General features: G+C 44.7%; 1 protein-coding gene across 1 annotated transcript in view; it reads left to right on the top strand.

Annotated features, from left to right (window-relative positions):
- Window positions 1-16,832, top strand: part of CSMD2 (CUB and Sushi multiple domains 2) — a 653,956-nt gene that overhangs the window by 436,090 nt on the left and 201,034 nt on the right. The window contains exons 20-22 of the mRNA XM_036829393.1: window positions 254-469; window positions 1,921-2,109; window positions 7,828-7,997. Coding sequence (XP_036685288.1) covers window positions 254-469; window positions 1,921-2,109; window positions 7,828-7,997 — 575 coding nt within the window. The remainder of the gene's footprint in view (window positions 1-253; window positions 470-1,920; window positions 2,110-7,827; window positions 7,998-16,832) is intronic.

Genomic DNA, 16,832 nt, shown 5'->3' with positions numbered 1-16,832 from the left:
AATCTCCCTTTCAAATTGGGACAACCAGAAAGCAGCATCCTTCTCCCTGACTGGACCTCAGGGCAGGGGCGTGTGCAGTTCACCTGGGTTCCTTCATTCAGGTTGGTTGGTGTGTGTTGATCTTGCTCAAGCTTGAGGTTCTGCACACCGATAGACGTTTGCAAACGGGGAATGTCTGTGCAGACCCCGTCGTGCAGCTGAGCCCCTTCAGCCCTCTCACTGTCATCACCCTGACCCTCTGGTCTCCTGGCAGGTGTGTTCTTCACTTTCCACACCTTCCACCTGGAGAGCAACCACGACTACCTCCTCATCACGGAGAACGGCAGTTTCACCCAGCCCCTGAGGCAGCTGACCGGTTCCCGGTTGCCAGCCCCCATCAGCGCTGGACTCTACGGCAACTTCACTGCCCAGGTCCGCTTCATTTCCGATTTCTCCATGTCCTACGAAGGCTTCAACATCACCTTCTCAGGTAAAGCACGTGAGGGTCCCTCGGGGTAAGTGATGGCTGAGCACTCGGTCCCTCCCACCACCCCCCCGCCCTGCTGCCGGCCTCTGGTCTCCCCAGCAGATGGTTCTTGGTCCCCTCCCCAGCCTCTGGGAGGGGGACCTCACTGCTGCAGCAGAAGATAGTCGGGTTAGACACAAGGACGAACTTCCTCATAGTGGGCTTGGAAGGAATTAGCAGGTCTGTTGGGGAATCTCCTTCTGTGAAGGTATTTAGGCTTTGCTCTGAACATGACCAACCCAACTGATTGAACTAGAGGACCTCAGGAGTCCCATCCTGCCCTAGTAATTCCAGCTTCTTCTTCTGATTCCACTTCCACTACTTCACAACCACAGCAATTTCTAAAAAAAAAAGAAAAGAAAAAGAAGGGAGACTGAAATTCACATTTTGGAGTGTTTTGGTCTCATTTGGGGGCTGCTTCACCAATGCTAATTTAGTAGCGATGGATATTTATCTTTGTGTTTAGGAATCCTGCAAAGAAAGCTCTTTAATATGCATTCAGGGAGAACAGAGGACCCTTCACTCCTCTAGTACCAAGTCCTGCTGCTGCTCTCATCCTATTGCTCCCAGACCACCCCCCTCCCACCACCAGCCAGGAGCAGAGCCAGCAGGTGTATTCCCCCGGGACGGGTGAGAGATATCTGACCTCTAGGAAACGGGACACGGCCGAGCTCAGCCCCACAGTGTCCCTCCAGCAGATGCCACCTGCCATGTCCTGGCTGATGGGACATATCCAGCCAGTCTGCCTCATCCAGCCTCTTTCTCCCCACCACACAGAGCCCCGGGGTACTGTGCCCCAGAAGGGAGATGCCCTTGGGGATGAGGGAAAAGGTGCTTCTATATCATCACTAGAGGTATAAAAGTCACTAGAGGCAGGTCCCTGGTGCATAAATGCCACTCCGTCACACATGCCATCTGCCTCAAGTGCCAGCGTTACCAAGACACAGCTTCAGCTGAAACACTTGGATTCTTTTTCCCAATGTAAGTTGCCCTAGGCTGGGTCATGCACTCTGAACCTCTAGAACCAGGCTGATTGAACTGATCTGGCTTGGTGCCCAGGGAGAAAGAGGCAGGAGAGTCCACAAGCCTGAGGCTGGGGTTCATGTGGAGTTGAAGGGACAGAGGAGGAAAGGGTCAGCCTCAGAAATACTCCCGGGAAGCATGTTTCCAGAAGGGCGGTGCTCTCTCCCACTGCTTGTGGTCTGGAGGCACTCAGACCACCCAGAACACACCTGCCTGTTCTCGCCCGTCTGTGTCCCTCTCGGGCTCTCTCTCCTTCTCTCCTTACTTTTTGTGCATCGGTGTGTATCCTGTACCTCTGTCTGTCTTCCTCTCTCGTCCTCTTCTCCCTGGTGTCTTTGTCTGTGTGTTCCCATCCTCTGTGTCTGACCCCAGCTCTCCTGCTCCCTTTCCAGAGTATGACTTGGAGCCCTGTGAGGAGCCTGAGGTCCCAGCCTACAGCATCCGGAAGGGCTTGCAGTTTGGTGTAGGCGACACCTTGACCTTCTCCTGCTTCCCCGGGTACCGTCTGGAGGGCACGGCCCGCATCACGTGCCTGGGGGGCAGACGGCGCCTGTGGAGCTCGCCTCTGCCAAGGTGTGTTGGTAGGTGGTCACGTGCTTTCATTTTGCTTCACTAATGGGGTTGGCCGGACTTTAGTCAATTGCTGGGAGGTGGTGGAACGCACCTGGGCCAAGAGGCCAACAGGACTGGGTTTAAGAACTGTCTTAGCACGCGGTTACCTGCAGTGAGACCTTGGGTGGGTGGCCTACCCTCCTTCCACACCAACCTCCTTAGCGGTACAGGAGAGATGGCGCTGCCTGCTTCGTGAGCTGTTCTGTAGCCTCAACTGACCTTTACAAAGCGGGTCCACAGTAGGCAGTCAGATGAAATCAATTTCTATGCTGTTCCCTCCCACCCTTAACACACATTCCCATGGCTAATTGATGCCTCTTGTGGAGAAATCTGGGTGGGGTGTGTGGGTGCACCTATAGGAAGGAGGTATGACCTTTGCCCATGGAGAATCCCCATCTGGTGGAGGAGAGGGCTGATTTTACTTGTCCAGTGAGGGTGCTAGCTTTTGAGACTCTCTAGAAAGACTTCCTCCATTCTGCTCGGGAAGAGAGAGAGAAGCAGGAGTTGGGTTCATTTATAGAGCACCCATTACAGGTCAGGCATGCTTCTGGATGCTGAGAATACAAAGGTGAACAACACAGAGAAGGTCTCTCCACTCCTGGTCTCACATTCTGGTGGGGGGAGATAGGCTGTAAACGCATGGATGTGTAGCATGTCGGGCAGTGTTGAGGGTTACAGAGAAAGATGGTCAGCTTAGAAAGTGCTGGAGGTTTTTATAACAAGTGGTCAGGAAAGGCTTCTCTGATGAGCTGACATTTTAGTAGAGATCTGAAGGGATTCAAGGAGCTAATTCATGGGAGAAGAGGGAGCAGAGTACCAAGGCCCCAAGCCACAAGGCTGCTCGGTGTTTGAGGAATAGCTTGGAGGCCAGTCTGGAGCGAGCGAGGGGGAGAGCAGTGGATGGTGAGGTTAAAGAGGCAGCTGATGGAGTTGGGACCAGGAGCCCTGTGACCCAAGGTCCTGCCGGCCTCCTTGCCAGTGTGCTAGAGCAGGCTGTTCAGAGCTCCAGGCCCAGAGAGTGGAGAGAAGTGGGGTGATATCCCAGGGACTGGGGACAGTTGCCGGCTGTCCCTCATCTATAAGGTTCGTGGCTCTGCTTGCTCGATGCTCACACCATGGGGCTAGACGGAACACAGGCTGGGTCGGTGGAGTACCTTCCATGCTCACTGCTATCCGCTAGTGCTAAACATTACAGAAAACCCCAATGTACCAAACAGATCAAAGCAGCACTGCACTGACTGAAACAGGCGCCGGCGTCTTGAGAGCCCTTGAGGTCAGCCTTGCCCAAGACAACCGCGCGGAGCCCTGGGGCTCTGCAGAGGACAGTGGTAAATAGGATCGCAAGATGGGCTGGGTTCAGGCGGTGGGGTCACCTGGGCCCAAGGGTGAGTCTCTGCTCTGCCACTTACCAGCTGTTAGATCTTGGGCACGCCACCAGACCCCAGCAGCTCCAGCTTCCTCGCTTATAAAACAGAGATAACAATATCCAGTTCATAGGCTTTATTCCAGATTAGATGATGTAATTTACATAAACCAGTGGGGTGCCATATAATTATCATTTTACCAATAACCTTTTTATCATTATTTATCGATGACATGACCAACAACCAATAACCCTTTACGATCTCAGAGGTGAAACATTAAGACAAATAGATGCAGAATTCCATTTTTGATCAATTAACTAATCTCAAAGTTTATCCTTTTTCCTGCAACCATCCCCCAGAGCGTCCACCCACCCTGACCTGGACACACATTCAGACACACATGTAACTCCCACTGTGTAGGTTCAGTTTCGATGTGGCTGCTAGCAGCTCTTTTCTGCTCTGGAGAAATGTCTTCAGTTAAGTGGCTCTGAGGGGAATTTTTCCTGAATGGGATTATCCAGGACCACAGATACGCACACACCCTAAGCTCTCGCCTCATTGATCTCATTACATAAACTCATTCTTTAACTTATTATTCCAATTACTGTTTGTTCATGGCGCCTCACAATATTTTCATTATTACATTTGTTTTCTGTTTTGTATGTGTTCATAACGCATAGCAATTATAATCACCTCTAATTACCACCAGCCCACAACAGAACCTCAGGCTGGAGGTATCACGGGAATGCCCACCCAGGAGACGCTCCCAGTTGCCATACACACTGGAGGTGTAAATTGAATAACTTACCAGGAACATTCCCTGCCGAGAAGGAGATGAACAGTCCTGGGCTCTAATTCATTGTGTGACAGGGCGACACAGCCCCTGACCTCAGGGTCCCCTGAGCTGGATGTGGAAGAGACAGCCCTGATCCCAGAGGACCCCATTCTGCAGCAGGAGACATGGCCCTGCCCTTGGGAGCCCCGCATGATGGAGCAGACCTAACTCTCTGCCTCGGCAGCCCCAGACTGATGGACAAGACACAGCCCCTGCCCTTAACGAGACCTCTTCTGATGGGGATGACAGAAGTCGTAGATGCCCAAATTAGCCACAGCACTTTCTGGTGCAGATGACTGTTTGTTTCTCTGGAACATTTATTTGTTTCCATTTATGCTTGTGTTTGGCTTTTCAGTGCATCTGCTCACGTCCCCTGATACTTTGGAAACTCTCCCAAAAGCAAGTGCCAGGTCCCGCTACCTCCTGTACACTCCCCGGTGCCCTGGAAAAAGGCCTCAGTAGGGGCCAAGGACTGGCCCCATCTGAAGCTGTCAGCCCCCTTCCCCTCCCCATAAAGGTGTCGGGCATGTGGGAAAGAGGAGAGGGTCATGCTGGGGCAGAGATGGCATATAGCTATTGTGCAGCAAGCCGGGGCAGGAAGGAGGTGCAAAAATATGTCAAAGCCCACGTTTAAGGAAAACCAACTTTTAGGAACTAGGCAGAGAGCAAGAGGTATCAGAAACAGTGGAGGTGCTGTGAATGTCAGGCAGCTAACACATGCTTCCCGAGAAGCTTCTTGGGCTTTCTGCCATTCCCGGAGCCTGGGCAGTTAGGGCTCCAAATAGAAGCAGATAAGCTGCGTAGATTCATCGGGTTAGATGGGGAGAGAAAGGAATAATGCTTGTTGAGGGCCTACTAGGTGCTAACCACTCCCTATATGTTCACCTCTTTCATCATAAAATTTCACATATGTATTCTCTCTAGTTTTATGTGGATGCTGTTATTGTCCAGATGGAGGCAGATGAAGAGACCGAGGTTCAGAGAGTTGATATAACTGGTCTGTCTGAGTCTAAAATCCATGCTCATCCCACTGCACCACATGTCGTTCCCTAGACGGAAGAGAATACTGTGCGATGCCCAGAGATGGTGGAGAGCTGCTTCAGAGGGCTGCCCACGTGATGTGACTGAGTAATAAATGTCTAAATGTGCACAGCCCTCAGCACCCCCTCCCCAAATGCCCACCTTCATCAGAGGGCACCCAGAATACTTACACACTTTAGAAACATATCTACCTAAAGTATCAGCAGCCACCAGGGTGCCCGTCCACCACCCACCCTTTAGCTTTATGCCCCAGCTCTGCACATTCATTACACACGTTCGGACACTTTGCAAACAGGCTGAGTTTAAAGTACTGCAAAGCGAGATTTCTCCTCCAAGACAAATGATGGCTGTCCTGTTCAGTTTGAGCTGCTATAAGAAAATACCATAAAGTGGGTGGCTTCAACAACAAACATTTATTTCTCACAGTTCCGGAGGCTGGCAAGTCCAAGATCAAGGTGCCAGTGGATTCTGTGTCTGGTAAAGGCTCTTTCCCTGGTTTCCAGATGGCAGCCTTCTTGCTGTACCATCACACAGCAGACAGATTGCAAGCTCTGGTCAATTCCTCTGCTGATAAGGGCACTAATCCCATCATGGGGGCTCTCCCCTCATGACCTCATCTAGACCTGATTACCTCCCACAGGCCCCACCTCCAAATAGCATCACACTGGGGAATTCTTATGCTTCAGCATAAGAATTTGTCAGAGGGACACAAACATGCTGTCCATGGTAATGGCTTATGTGACGTCTTAGGAACCTGAAGCTGGTCCTGAACTGGAAAGGGCCCAGGGAGGAGGGCTTGTCCCACCAATCAGAGGACTGATTGGCGGGACATGGTCACTATCTTCAGAGTTCTAAGGAGCAGCCTTTGGGACAAGAGAACACACAAAGGTACAACTAAGCCCACTAGAGGCTCAGCTCTGAATGTTCCTGTATCACATGCTCCCTCCACACTGCTGTGGCCTAGGACACTCCAGGCTCAGGGCAATTAAAGTTGAATATGTGGTGACCTCAGGGTCCTTCCAGCCAATGACTGTGCCTAGAATAGGGACACTGAGGAATGGTTCGGGGAAAGCAGATGTGCTACCACCAACCTCAGAGATTCAACGTATGCTCCATACTCCCCATATGTCCAGACAAATAATGGGCCTGCCATCTGGACTTGTATTTATATCCTTCCAGAACCTAATCATTTTTAGAGCTGTCCATCCTCTGAGGTCAGTGTCCTCCATATTTATTCATTCATTCATGTGGCAAATATTTATTTTACAGACAATCTGGGTTAAGCCTTGGAAATTCATGGATTTATTAAGCATGACCCTTACCTTCAAGTAACGCACAGTTTGGGTAGGGGGTGCCGACAAGAAACAAGCCATCAGGGTGCGATCTGGTAGACGCTCTGCCACAGGGAAGCCCAGGAAGAGGCTTCACAATTATCAAAGACCCTAGAGAGCCAACTGCAGGGTCCTTCAGCACATGCCCTGCACTGAGCTACCCCTTTCATAGCTGCTGCTGTCCTGCCCAGGCATGGAGCAGAGCGAGTGGGTGCTGGAGATACAGAAATATGACCAAGCCCTAAAGCATCCACAGGGCAGTGGAGGAGATAGAAATGTTAACAAATAAGTCAAGTAAAATGTGATAACCGCTATAAATAGAGGTATAGGAACAATGGGGAAAGAATGACTAATTCTGGAGGAGCAGAAACAGATTTTGAGAGGAAGGTGTGAATTCATTAGCTGTTGAATTAAACAGGGTTTCCATGGGTCTGTGCCAAAATTTTCTTCAGAGCCTCAGAGGCCCTAAATTCCAGGACCAAGAGGGCTGAGTTGCAGCCCCCTCCTCTTCTTGAATTGAGAGATTTGATCTAAATTGCTAAGTACCAGGGTCTTTATCTTGAAAACAGGGATAATTGTGCCTGCCTCATGGGTATCGGTTGCTGTGACTAATGGCTGAAATGATCCTGGTAAAGCTTGGAAGATGCTAGCAATTATTATTCAATCTTGTCCCCTCTTTGTTTGTATCCTCTGATACTGAAAGGCTTCATGCCTTCTCACTTGGCTGTCCCCATCATCCCCTGATGCCCTCCTTGGTCATTTCTGTTGCTATGATACTGTAGGAACAGGTGGGAGGGAGAATGGCTGCTTCATAACACTGTGAAAGTAAAGGGTTCCTGGTGGGTTTATTTCTATTTCTGCAGAAGAAAAACAGACAAACTGAAGGAGAGAAATAAAGGAACGTAGCAGAACTACAGGTGGGCAGGTGTTAAAAAAAAAAAAAAACTTTGATAAGCATTCCTATAGACAGGCAGACAAATGGACAGATAAACAGGCACTCTGGCAGGTAGAGAGGCAAGCAACTTGTCATCTTTGTAAGGTACTCCAGCACTGTGAGTTGTGTTCCAGATGTAGCTGATGGGCGTTAATCTGTGATTATTGTGATTCTCTTTCCAGCTGAGTGTGGGAATTCAGTCACGGGCACTCAGGGCACTCTGCTGTCTCCCAACTTTCCTGTGAACTACAATAACAACCACGAATGCATCTACTCCATCCAGACCCAGCCGGGGAAGGGGATTCAGCTCAAAGCCAGGGCATTTGAACTCTCTGAAGGAGATGTCCTCAAGGTAACACTGATAGATTTCATAGAGTATGTATGTTACGGGATGCAAAAATATGGTCACCACACTCATTTATCTCTGTGTGAATGACCCAACCTTTCTTCTTCCCTCCTGAGTCCCAAGATGTTGTCCTCACTCATCTGAGAGAAGTGAGAATCTAAGAGAGAAGGGTAGACGAGTGTATTCTAAAGAATGTGGCTTTAGAGTTTGCTTAGGAGCTGACTGCTCTCAAATATGTATGTGATTGAGTAGGGGTTGTCTGGACAGTAAATCACCATGATAAACTCAGTTGGAGTGGCCAGTGGATCAGGTTTTCCATTGTGAACTCTGACCATCAACCTAGATACGGAAGAGTTCATAGAATATGTGCATTTGTGTAGATATGTGTGGATATAGATATGTTTATATGTACGTTTCCACATGTGTGTGCATCTGTGTCTGTGTCTGTATTTGGTTTGGGTGATCTGTGTCTGTACATACTTGTATTCTGTGCGTGTGCATTTGTGTGTGTTTTGAGTTTATGTTTCAGTGACCGGTGGGCTATTTCAGTAGCTTCAGTGTGCCATGGTGATGGCCTGCATGTAGCAGTGGGGTTGAAGAAAGTGGATTCAAGATCTACATAAGAGAAAGAAGTGAAAGGACTTGGACTAAAGAAAGGGTTATAGAGAGGGACTTGTTAAGACATTGAACACACTTATGACTGTGTTTCTTTGTGTGTGTGATTTGTACCTCCAATAACACATCATGTGTGTGTATGTGTGTAATCAAAAGAGTTGACTCTGGAGAACTTATCAAAGAGCTGCCTTATTTAAAAAGATTATAAGGAAAATCTCATACTGAGTAGGTCCATTTTAATCCTAGGCCAAGAAACTTTTTTATCGTATTCTAATATAGTTTTATTCCCTGTAGCCAGAGAAGTCTAGACATTAGAAACAACCAAAGGTCACCACTCTAGAAAATCCAAAGAGAAACCATTAAATAATCCCCATCCCTTAGGACTCTCTGTAGATATGATGAGTACACTGTACTTTTTATGCAAAGATGATACTCTTGACCCACCCTCTGGGGCGTGTGTGTGTGTGTGTGTGTGTGTGTGTGTGTGTGTTTGGAAGGCATTTCTCACTCTTACCTAATTACTCTTGAACCCAAGAGGAAGTACCATGAGATGACCAGTTGGGACCGGATATGCCTGAAACAGAACAGAATATGGCAAAGTGGCCCAGGTGTGAGTGGGTTCCTATCATTGGCTCCTTAAGCTCTACTTTTCAACCTCTAAGCTCCCCAAACAGAGAAATGCAGTGTGCATCTCCCTATAAGTGAACAATAGACAGGACGTTATACTTTCCAAGGGCCATGTCTTCAGGCGTCTCCCTTGACCTCAGTTCTCTCCATCCATTTGTTCATCATCAACAACGGAGCCTCAGAGGACACACCCAGGGCCAACAAGGCCAGAGGGACTTCCGTGCTCTAGTGCTGCAGGTGGAATTGAGGAAAGCTGGACAATGCAGAGACCTTCTTGGAGGAAGGTTGCTGTTAACCCTGCAGAAAAAGGCATTGTGGAGACTTACAGTTCTCAGGTTTTGAGGCAAGTGTGCACAGCAGTTCTGTGCATGTGGCCTGACGGGACCGGCAATAGGCCTCCTTCCTTGGTTGCTAGAGGTCACATGGAGCATGGCTGGTGCCCCAGCGTCCTCTCTAGGGTGGTCTGGACTCAGAGTAGCACCTAAGACAGAGTCAGCAGGTGTGCATACCCCGCTGCACTATCAAGGTTCTGCCTCGGGGTTGAGTGAGCAACTTAACAGACAGAAGAGAGACTTTTGGAGGCACTCAGGGTAAGAAGGGAGGGACCTGGGGCATCATCCCCAGGTCAGAGGTCAGGGAGGGCTCAGGCAGGGATCAGGACCTCAGGTGGCCCTGCAGGGCTGTGTGGAGAGGGAGATGATTTCCTGTGTTTCTTAGAGGGATCTTCCCAGACTTCAGACTTGGTCTCTGCAGCCGCCTGCCCGGCTGGCCCTGCCACCAGGCTTCTAACACTGGGCTCCACCTTCTTGCCGAAAAGCCTCTTCCTCCCATTCTAGGCCTCTGTAGTGTCCTCCTCAGAAGGTTGGGCTGTGGTGCTGACCTGACCGAAAGGCCATCCACACGATCCTGTAACCACCAGAGAGAGCTTCCATCGCAGGGGGTCTGGGGAAGGGAGGGCAAGGCATCCAGGGAGATCACGTAGTTTCCTGTTCTAACTCTTCCCCTCAGGACCCTTGCCCTCCCGAGGGAGAACCTGGGACACGAATTATTTTGGAATGAAAAGAAATGCACGGTTATAGTTTCCACCCTGCAACCACTGTCAGCTGCAGGGGCAATGTTCTTTACACCTGTCGTTCCGATCTACCTCGACACAAAGAAGGTGGCACCCAGAGTCACCTCCAGGAGCACCCTGCCCTTGCCCTGGTGTAACTGGCCCATCTGCCAGAACACTGGTGTGTTTCCAATCCTGAGTATGTACCTGTCCCTCCCGAGAACCCCGGTGCATACCTGGACTCCTTCCTGCCCAGCGAGACCCACCACTTCCTCCACACTTGCGTCTGACCAACCCTCCAAACCTTCCATACACTCTTGGATTTCTGACCCATGAAATGACTGTTTTCTTGCATTTGTGACCCTCAGTCTTTTCCTTACCTTTAATAACTGAAAATTTCTCAGACCTCACCCATACACCTACTCCAGCTTGTCTCCTAGGACTACCTGATTTCTTCTGTTTTGGCCTCCACCAAAATTTTGACCTCTGTCATCTGCAAGACAGAAGGTCCTCTAAATGCAATAGTGTGGAAAGACAACAGCTCCCAGCTCAAGATGGCACATGAAGCCCATGTATATAACTACATCCTCTACGGTTCCCACAGAAATGACTAAAGGGACATGAAAACGGGAAATTAGGCAAGGCTGCCTTGCACATAAAACTTCAAGGAATTTTTGCCAAATGGAATACCCCCGAAAAGGGGTCCATTTTGAGAAAGAGCCTAATCAAAGTGTAATTCACATAAGTGAATTGAAATCCTGCCTGTGGATTAAGTGCTAGAAACCTCAAAGAAAGAATGCATCTAAGACCACCTAGCTCAGAGCAGCAGAGCCTGGAGCCAAGGACACACCATGGGGCTGTTGGCAGGGGCCAGATCTCAATCCAACTAGCTCTTCTGGAAGCGTACAGGGTCTGAGAAACCGCACAGAGCCACAGTTCCCTCTCAGCATGACTTCCTGGATTCTATTTAGCTGTTGTTGGCAAGCTGGATAAAGCAGAGCAATGCCATGGCTGGCGCCTAACAAGAGTGGGCAAGCTCATTAGAGAAGAGGCTGCCACAATCATACACACACACACATGCACATGTACACACACATACACATATACGCACTCTCCCTCACACACACATGTTTTAGTACCAGGAGCAAGAGAAGCTCCTACTATGGCCTCTTCTGGCTTAACTCTTCTACTCCGCCTTAGAGACTACTGGGTCTTTCCATTATCCATTTTTTTTTATTTTCCCTCTGTCATGGTGTGCCAACCGGAAAATGAACTGGATATGTGTGAATATTCAGTAGATCAGAAGACGGGGACCTGTCTGAGGAGTCAGAGTTAATTGCCCCTCTGCAAGCAACAAAGAAAAAAAAATACTTTAAAAACTTCTAATTTGTATTCTTAACAGGATTTGAGAGAATATTATATTTATGACACAAAAATAGGAAATAATGAAAACAGAGCAATCTGAGATGAGGAAAGATTGAATAGAGATGAAAAACATGATCACCCAATTAAAAAATGGAATGGAGGCAATGAACAGAAGATGGTAAACCACAGAAGAATGAAATCACTTTATTATAAGATAAATTTGAGAACTTCGCTCACATCTCATAATGAAATGAAAAAGAGAATTCTTTTATATTAATAAAATGCACAATCAATTCACAGTAAAACTTTATGTGCCAAATAACATAGCATGAATAAATTAAATAAAAATTGCTAGAAATGTAAAAAATTTTAATAAAGTCACAGTCATTGTGGAAGATTTAATATACCTCTATTAGTCTCTGACGTATCATCTAGGTTAAAAATAAATAAGGATTTAGGTAGCTTGAATAATATAACAGAATAAATCCAAAGAAAGTAGAAGAAATACTTTTAAAGATAAAAGCAAAAGTGACTGAAAAAAGAAAAATTTTAAAAATAGCAATTATCAACAAAACCAACTGGTTCTTTGAAAAATAATAAAATAGACAAAATTTACAGGACTCATCAAGGAACAAAGAAGCCACAAATATATAATTTTAAGAATGAAAAAGGAACATAGTCATAGATAAGGTAGAGATTATGAAAACAATAAGAAAATGTTTAGGAAAAAGCATAAGACAAAAAATCTGAAAGCTTAAATGAAATGGAAATTTTTATAGATAATAAGTACTAATATCAAGAAAAAATACAAATCTGAATAAACCAATAACCATTTAAAACATTGGAATTCTCCTGTATTCTCAAAGTCCCCAGACCTAGACTATTTTACAGGTAAACTCACAGAACTTCAAGGAACAATTAATCCCTGCAATAATCAAACTGTGTCAGAAAAGAGAAAAATTAGTATCCATCTCCCCACTCACTTTATTTAAATGGGACAAGTAGAAATATTGATATCAAACTGAATAAGGGCAGCATAAAGTATTAGGCCAGTTTCACTTATGATCATAGATCTAAAAATCCTAAATACAGTATCACGTTGAATCTAGCTGTGCATTAAAACAAAAATGACCAATGGGATGGATTCCAGGAACGTAAGGATGTGTCAACGTTACAAAAGCTCCTAATTTTCTTTATTGGGCAACCCATATGAAATTGCCATTTTCGTAGGTCAAGAGCGGTCAAATATCAGCAATTTCATCCTATAAACAGATTAGGAGAGAAAAATACATGATCCTGCCAATGCATCCCAAAACATCATGTGATGAAATTCAGTACTGATTCATGATTTTTAAAAATATCTCATAAAGCTATGGACAGAACTTTCTTTCTTTTTTTTTTTTTAAATTTATTTATTTATTTATTTATTTTTGGCTGTGTTGGGTCTTCGTTTCTGTGCGAGGGCTTTCTCTAGTTGCAGCGAGCAGGGACCACTCTTCATCGCGGTGCGCGGGCCTCTCACTGTCGCAGCCTCTCCCGTTGCGGAGCACAGGCTCTAGAGCGTAGGCTCAGTGATTGTGGCTCACGGGCCTAGTTGCTCCGCGGCATGTGGGATCTTCCCAGACCAGGGCTCGCACCCGTGTCCCCTGCATTGGCAGGCAGACTCTCAACCACTGCACCACCAGGGAAGCCCAGAACTTTCTTAATCTAATAAAAATTTTCTGCCAACACCTATAGCAAACATTATACTTAGTGACAAAACTTCCTAAGGATTCCCAGTAAAGTCAGGAACAACACCAGTTCTGCTACCACCAATAGTATTCAGATCCAAGCCACTGCAATTATACAAAGAAAAGAACAAAGAAACTACAACAATTAGAAGAGAATATCCAAATTGTCTCTTATTTGGAAAATATAAAACAACCAGCTGATAACCTATCAGACCAATAAGACAATTTAGCAAAGCTGCTGGTGTTTCTACAACCAATTCAAACATGTAATCAGAGGTGGGGAGAAGGTCTCATAATAGAAACAAAAACTATAAGACACCTAGGAATAAGCCTAACAAAAATGTGTATAATCTTTACTGAGAAAATTATAAAACTTTATACTGAAGGACATAAAACTAAAATAAATGCAGGCAGGTTTCATATTCAGGGCTGAACAAAGGCTATGAACAGGCAATTCACAGAAGAGGAAAGTAGAATTGATAAACGTACAAAAAGATATTCCACTTGGGTGATAATCAGGGACATACAAATTAAAATGGGATACCATTTCACACCCATCATACTGGAAAATTTTAGAGTGCCTGAAAATATCAAGTGTTGGTGAAGATATAAAGCAATGAAAGCTGTCATACGTTGCTAGTGAGAGATTAAATTGGTATTTAATCTTTGGAGAGCAGTCTGACAACATCTAACAAAGTTGAAGGTGTGCCTTCCATGTGCAACCCGCTTCTCTTCTCTGTTTTAGTTCTAGATATATGCCCTAGAGAAACTTGAGCACCTGTGTGTAAGCAGACATGCATGTAGCATTGTTCATAGGAATGTTACATTGAAACTGTGTGTTAAAAGCTATCCATTTAGCATATTCATTTTGAAGGCAGCCATCTTGCTGAACTGTCTTATTAGATGTAATGGTATGTGCATATCAAAAATCAAGTTGTATGGGACTTCCCTGGTGGCGCAGTGGTTAAGAATCCACCTGCCAGTGCAGGGGACATGGGTTCGATCCCTGGTCCGGGAGGATCCCACATGCCGTGGAGCAACTAAGCCCGTGTGCCTCAACTACTGAGCCTGCACTCTAGAGCCCATGAGCCACAACTACTGAGCCTGTGTGCCACAACTACTGAAGCCTGCATGCCTGGAGCCTGTGCTCCGCAACAGGAGAGGCCACCGCAGTGAGAAGCCCGCTCACCGCAACGAAGAGTAGGCCCCACGTGCCACAACTACAGAAAGCCTGTGTGCAGCAATGAAGAACCAACTCAACCAAAAATAAATAAATAAATAAATAAATTTGATTTGTACACCTTAAATATATGCAATTTTTATTCATCTGTTACACTTCAATAAAGCTGAAAAAAGTGGAAACATATAATAGAGAAAAGAAAGAAAGAAGGTTAGATGTAATGGGTGTGTATAGATTCTCTTGGATTTGTCAGGGATAAATCTATCACCTGTATATAATAATGAACTGGACCATCAAAGCAATTTTCTTATAGACAAGCAATATTCTGTTAGGAAATAAATGTAAACAAGGGCCCAATTACCAATATCAATAAAAAATATTAAAATGCCCAGGTATAAATACAGAATTTTACTGAGAGATATAAAAGACAACTTGATTAAATGGAGCCAGATGTCATGTATATGGATAGGAAGATTTAGTATCATATAGATATGTTTTCTCTCTTATCAATCCAGGCATTTAATATTAATCAGTCAGAATTATACAAGTTGTTTTGGGTCTTTTGGAGGGATTGGGGGAAGTTGTTTCTCTTAATTTGAGAAAATTCTTCTTGAGTTTATCTAAAAGAATAAACATGGGAAAACAATTTTTTAAATTAAAAGAAGACAAATGTGAGGGGACTCACCCTACCAAATATTTAAATATATTACAAAGCTACAATAACTAAAACAGTTTAGGTCATGCACAGGAATAGGCAAATAGATAACTGCAGTAGAATAGAAAGTTGAGCAAAAAAAATTTATATAACTATATATGTGATAAAGTTGGATTTAAAGTCGGTGATGGGTGGAATATTTACAAACAGGGTTTTGTTAAAAATGGCTAATCAATCAGGAAGAAAATGTATCTTATACCATATGCCAAAATTCCAGGTGGATTTACGAACAAATTACTGAAAGAAAATATTGGTTTATTTATTTATCATACATTTGTTAAGTGCGTCTTATGTGCCAGGGCACATAATCCACATATTCTGGGCAATGATATGCGAATGATTATATTGTGGGTTGGGTTAATTTTATGATGGAAATTTCTACAGCTGTTTAAGTGCTGTTGTGGAAAAAATATTTAATGATTTGAAAAATATACACATTATATTAAGTGAAAGAGCAGGTTACCATATAGTATCTATAGTTTGATCTTGCTTTTATAAAAAAATAAATTTAAAAACTATATAAGGAAAGATATGCATAGAACGAAGCCTAGAAAGATAGTCACCAAAATGTTATGAGTGCTGAAAGTTGCTTTCAGTTTCTTCGTGCTTTTCAGTGTTATAAGTTTCCTGCAATGAATATTTTATCATAATGACATATTAAGAACAAAAATATTCTTAATGAATTAAGATGAATTATGCTTTGAAATTAAGGAAAAAATCCTATTCCCATTATACTTTTATTAATTAACAACAATTTCTTAATACCATAGTATATCCAGTGAGTGTTCTAATTTTCAATTATCTCATAAATGTAATATTTTTTAAATTTACAGTTTATTTGAATCAGGATCCAAATAAGTTGTACATATTGGATTAGTTGCCTCAAGTATTTTTTTAGTCTTTAGGTTTTACCTCCATCTCTTCTTTTTTACTCCCTTGTAATTTATTTGTGACTTGTTTATTTGTAATGTATTCATTTCATATGTTCCTCTGTTCTCCATATTTCCTATAAGTTGGAAATTGGATCCAGTGGCTTGATCTGATTCAGGTTTGATGTTTTTTTGGCAAAATGACACCATAGGTATTGGTGTGTCTTCCATTAACAAGCACATGATGTCTGGTTGTCTCTCTTATTGTGATGTTAGCAAGTGTTGATGATTAATGCCTTGATCAGTTAATTAGAAAATATATGTTTTAATGGGGTAAAACTATTTTTATAACAATCTTGATGCAGCAGTGTGCTGAACTCTTTGAACTGGTGTCATGTCTGTGTCTGCTGGCACTCTGGAATTCTCCCAGTCTATCAGTGATATAAAACAATTGCACATAGGATCTGGAAACAGACTTTTGAAGCTCCCAGGGGCCTAAACAAATCTCTAATATACAGCACTGTTAGCTTGAAGGATGGCTTCTTTTAGAAAGCTTTGCTTCATAAATAGTAGAATGGAAATATTGTTCCAATTTGCTGGCAGCTGGCACCACATCCTGTGCCATGCACAAATATTCATCACCCACCCATAGATCCCATCTTTGATATTTACCAAAGCAACAGGGGGTC

This window comes from Balaenoptera musculus, chromosome 1 (genome assembly GCF_009873245.2).
Source record: "Balaenoptera musculus isolate JJ_BM4_2016_0621 chromosome 1, mBalMus1.pri.v3, whole genome shotgun sequence".
Lineage (NCBI taxonomy): Eukaryota > Metazoa > Chordata > Mammalia > Artiodactyla > Balaenopteridae > Balaenoptera > Balaenoptera musculus.
Note: the sequence above shows the minus strand (reverse complement) of the source record. Positions and strands in the feature narration are given on the sequence as shown.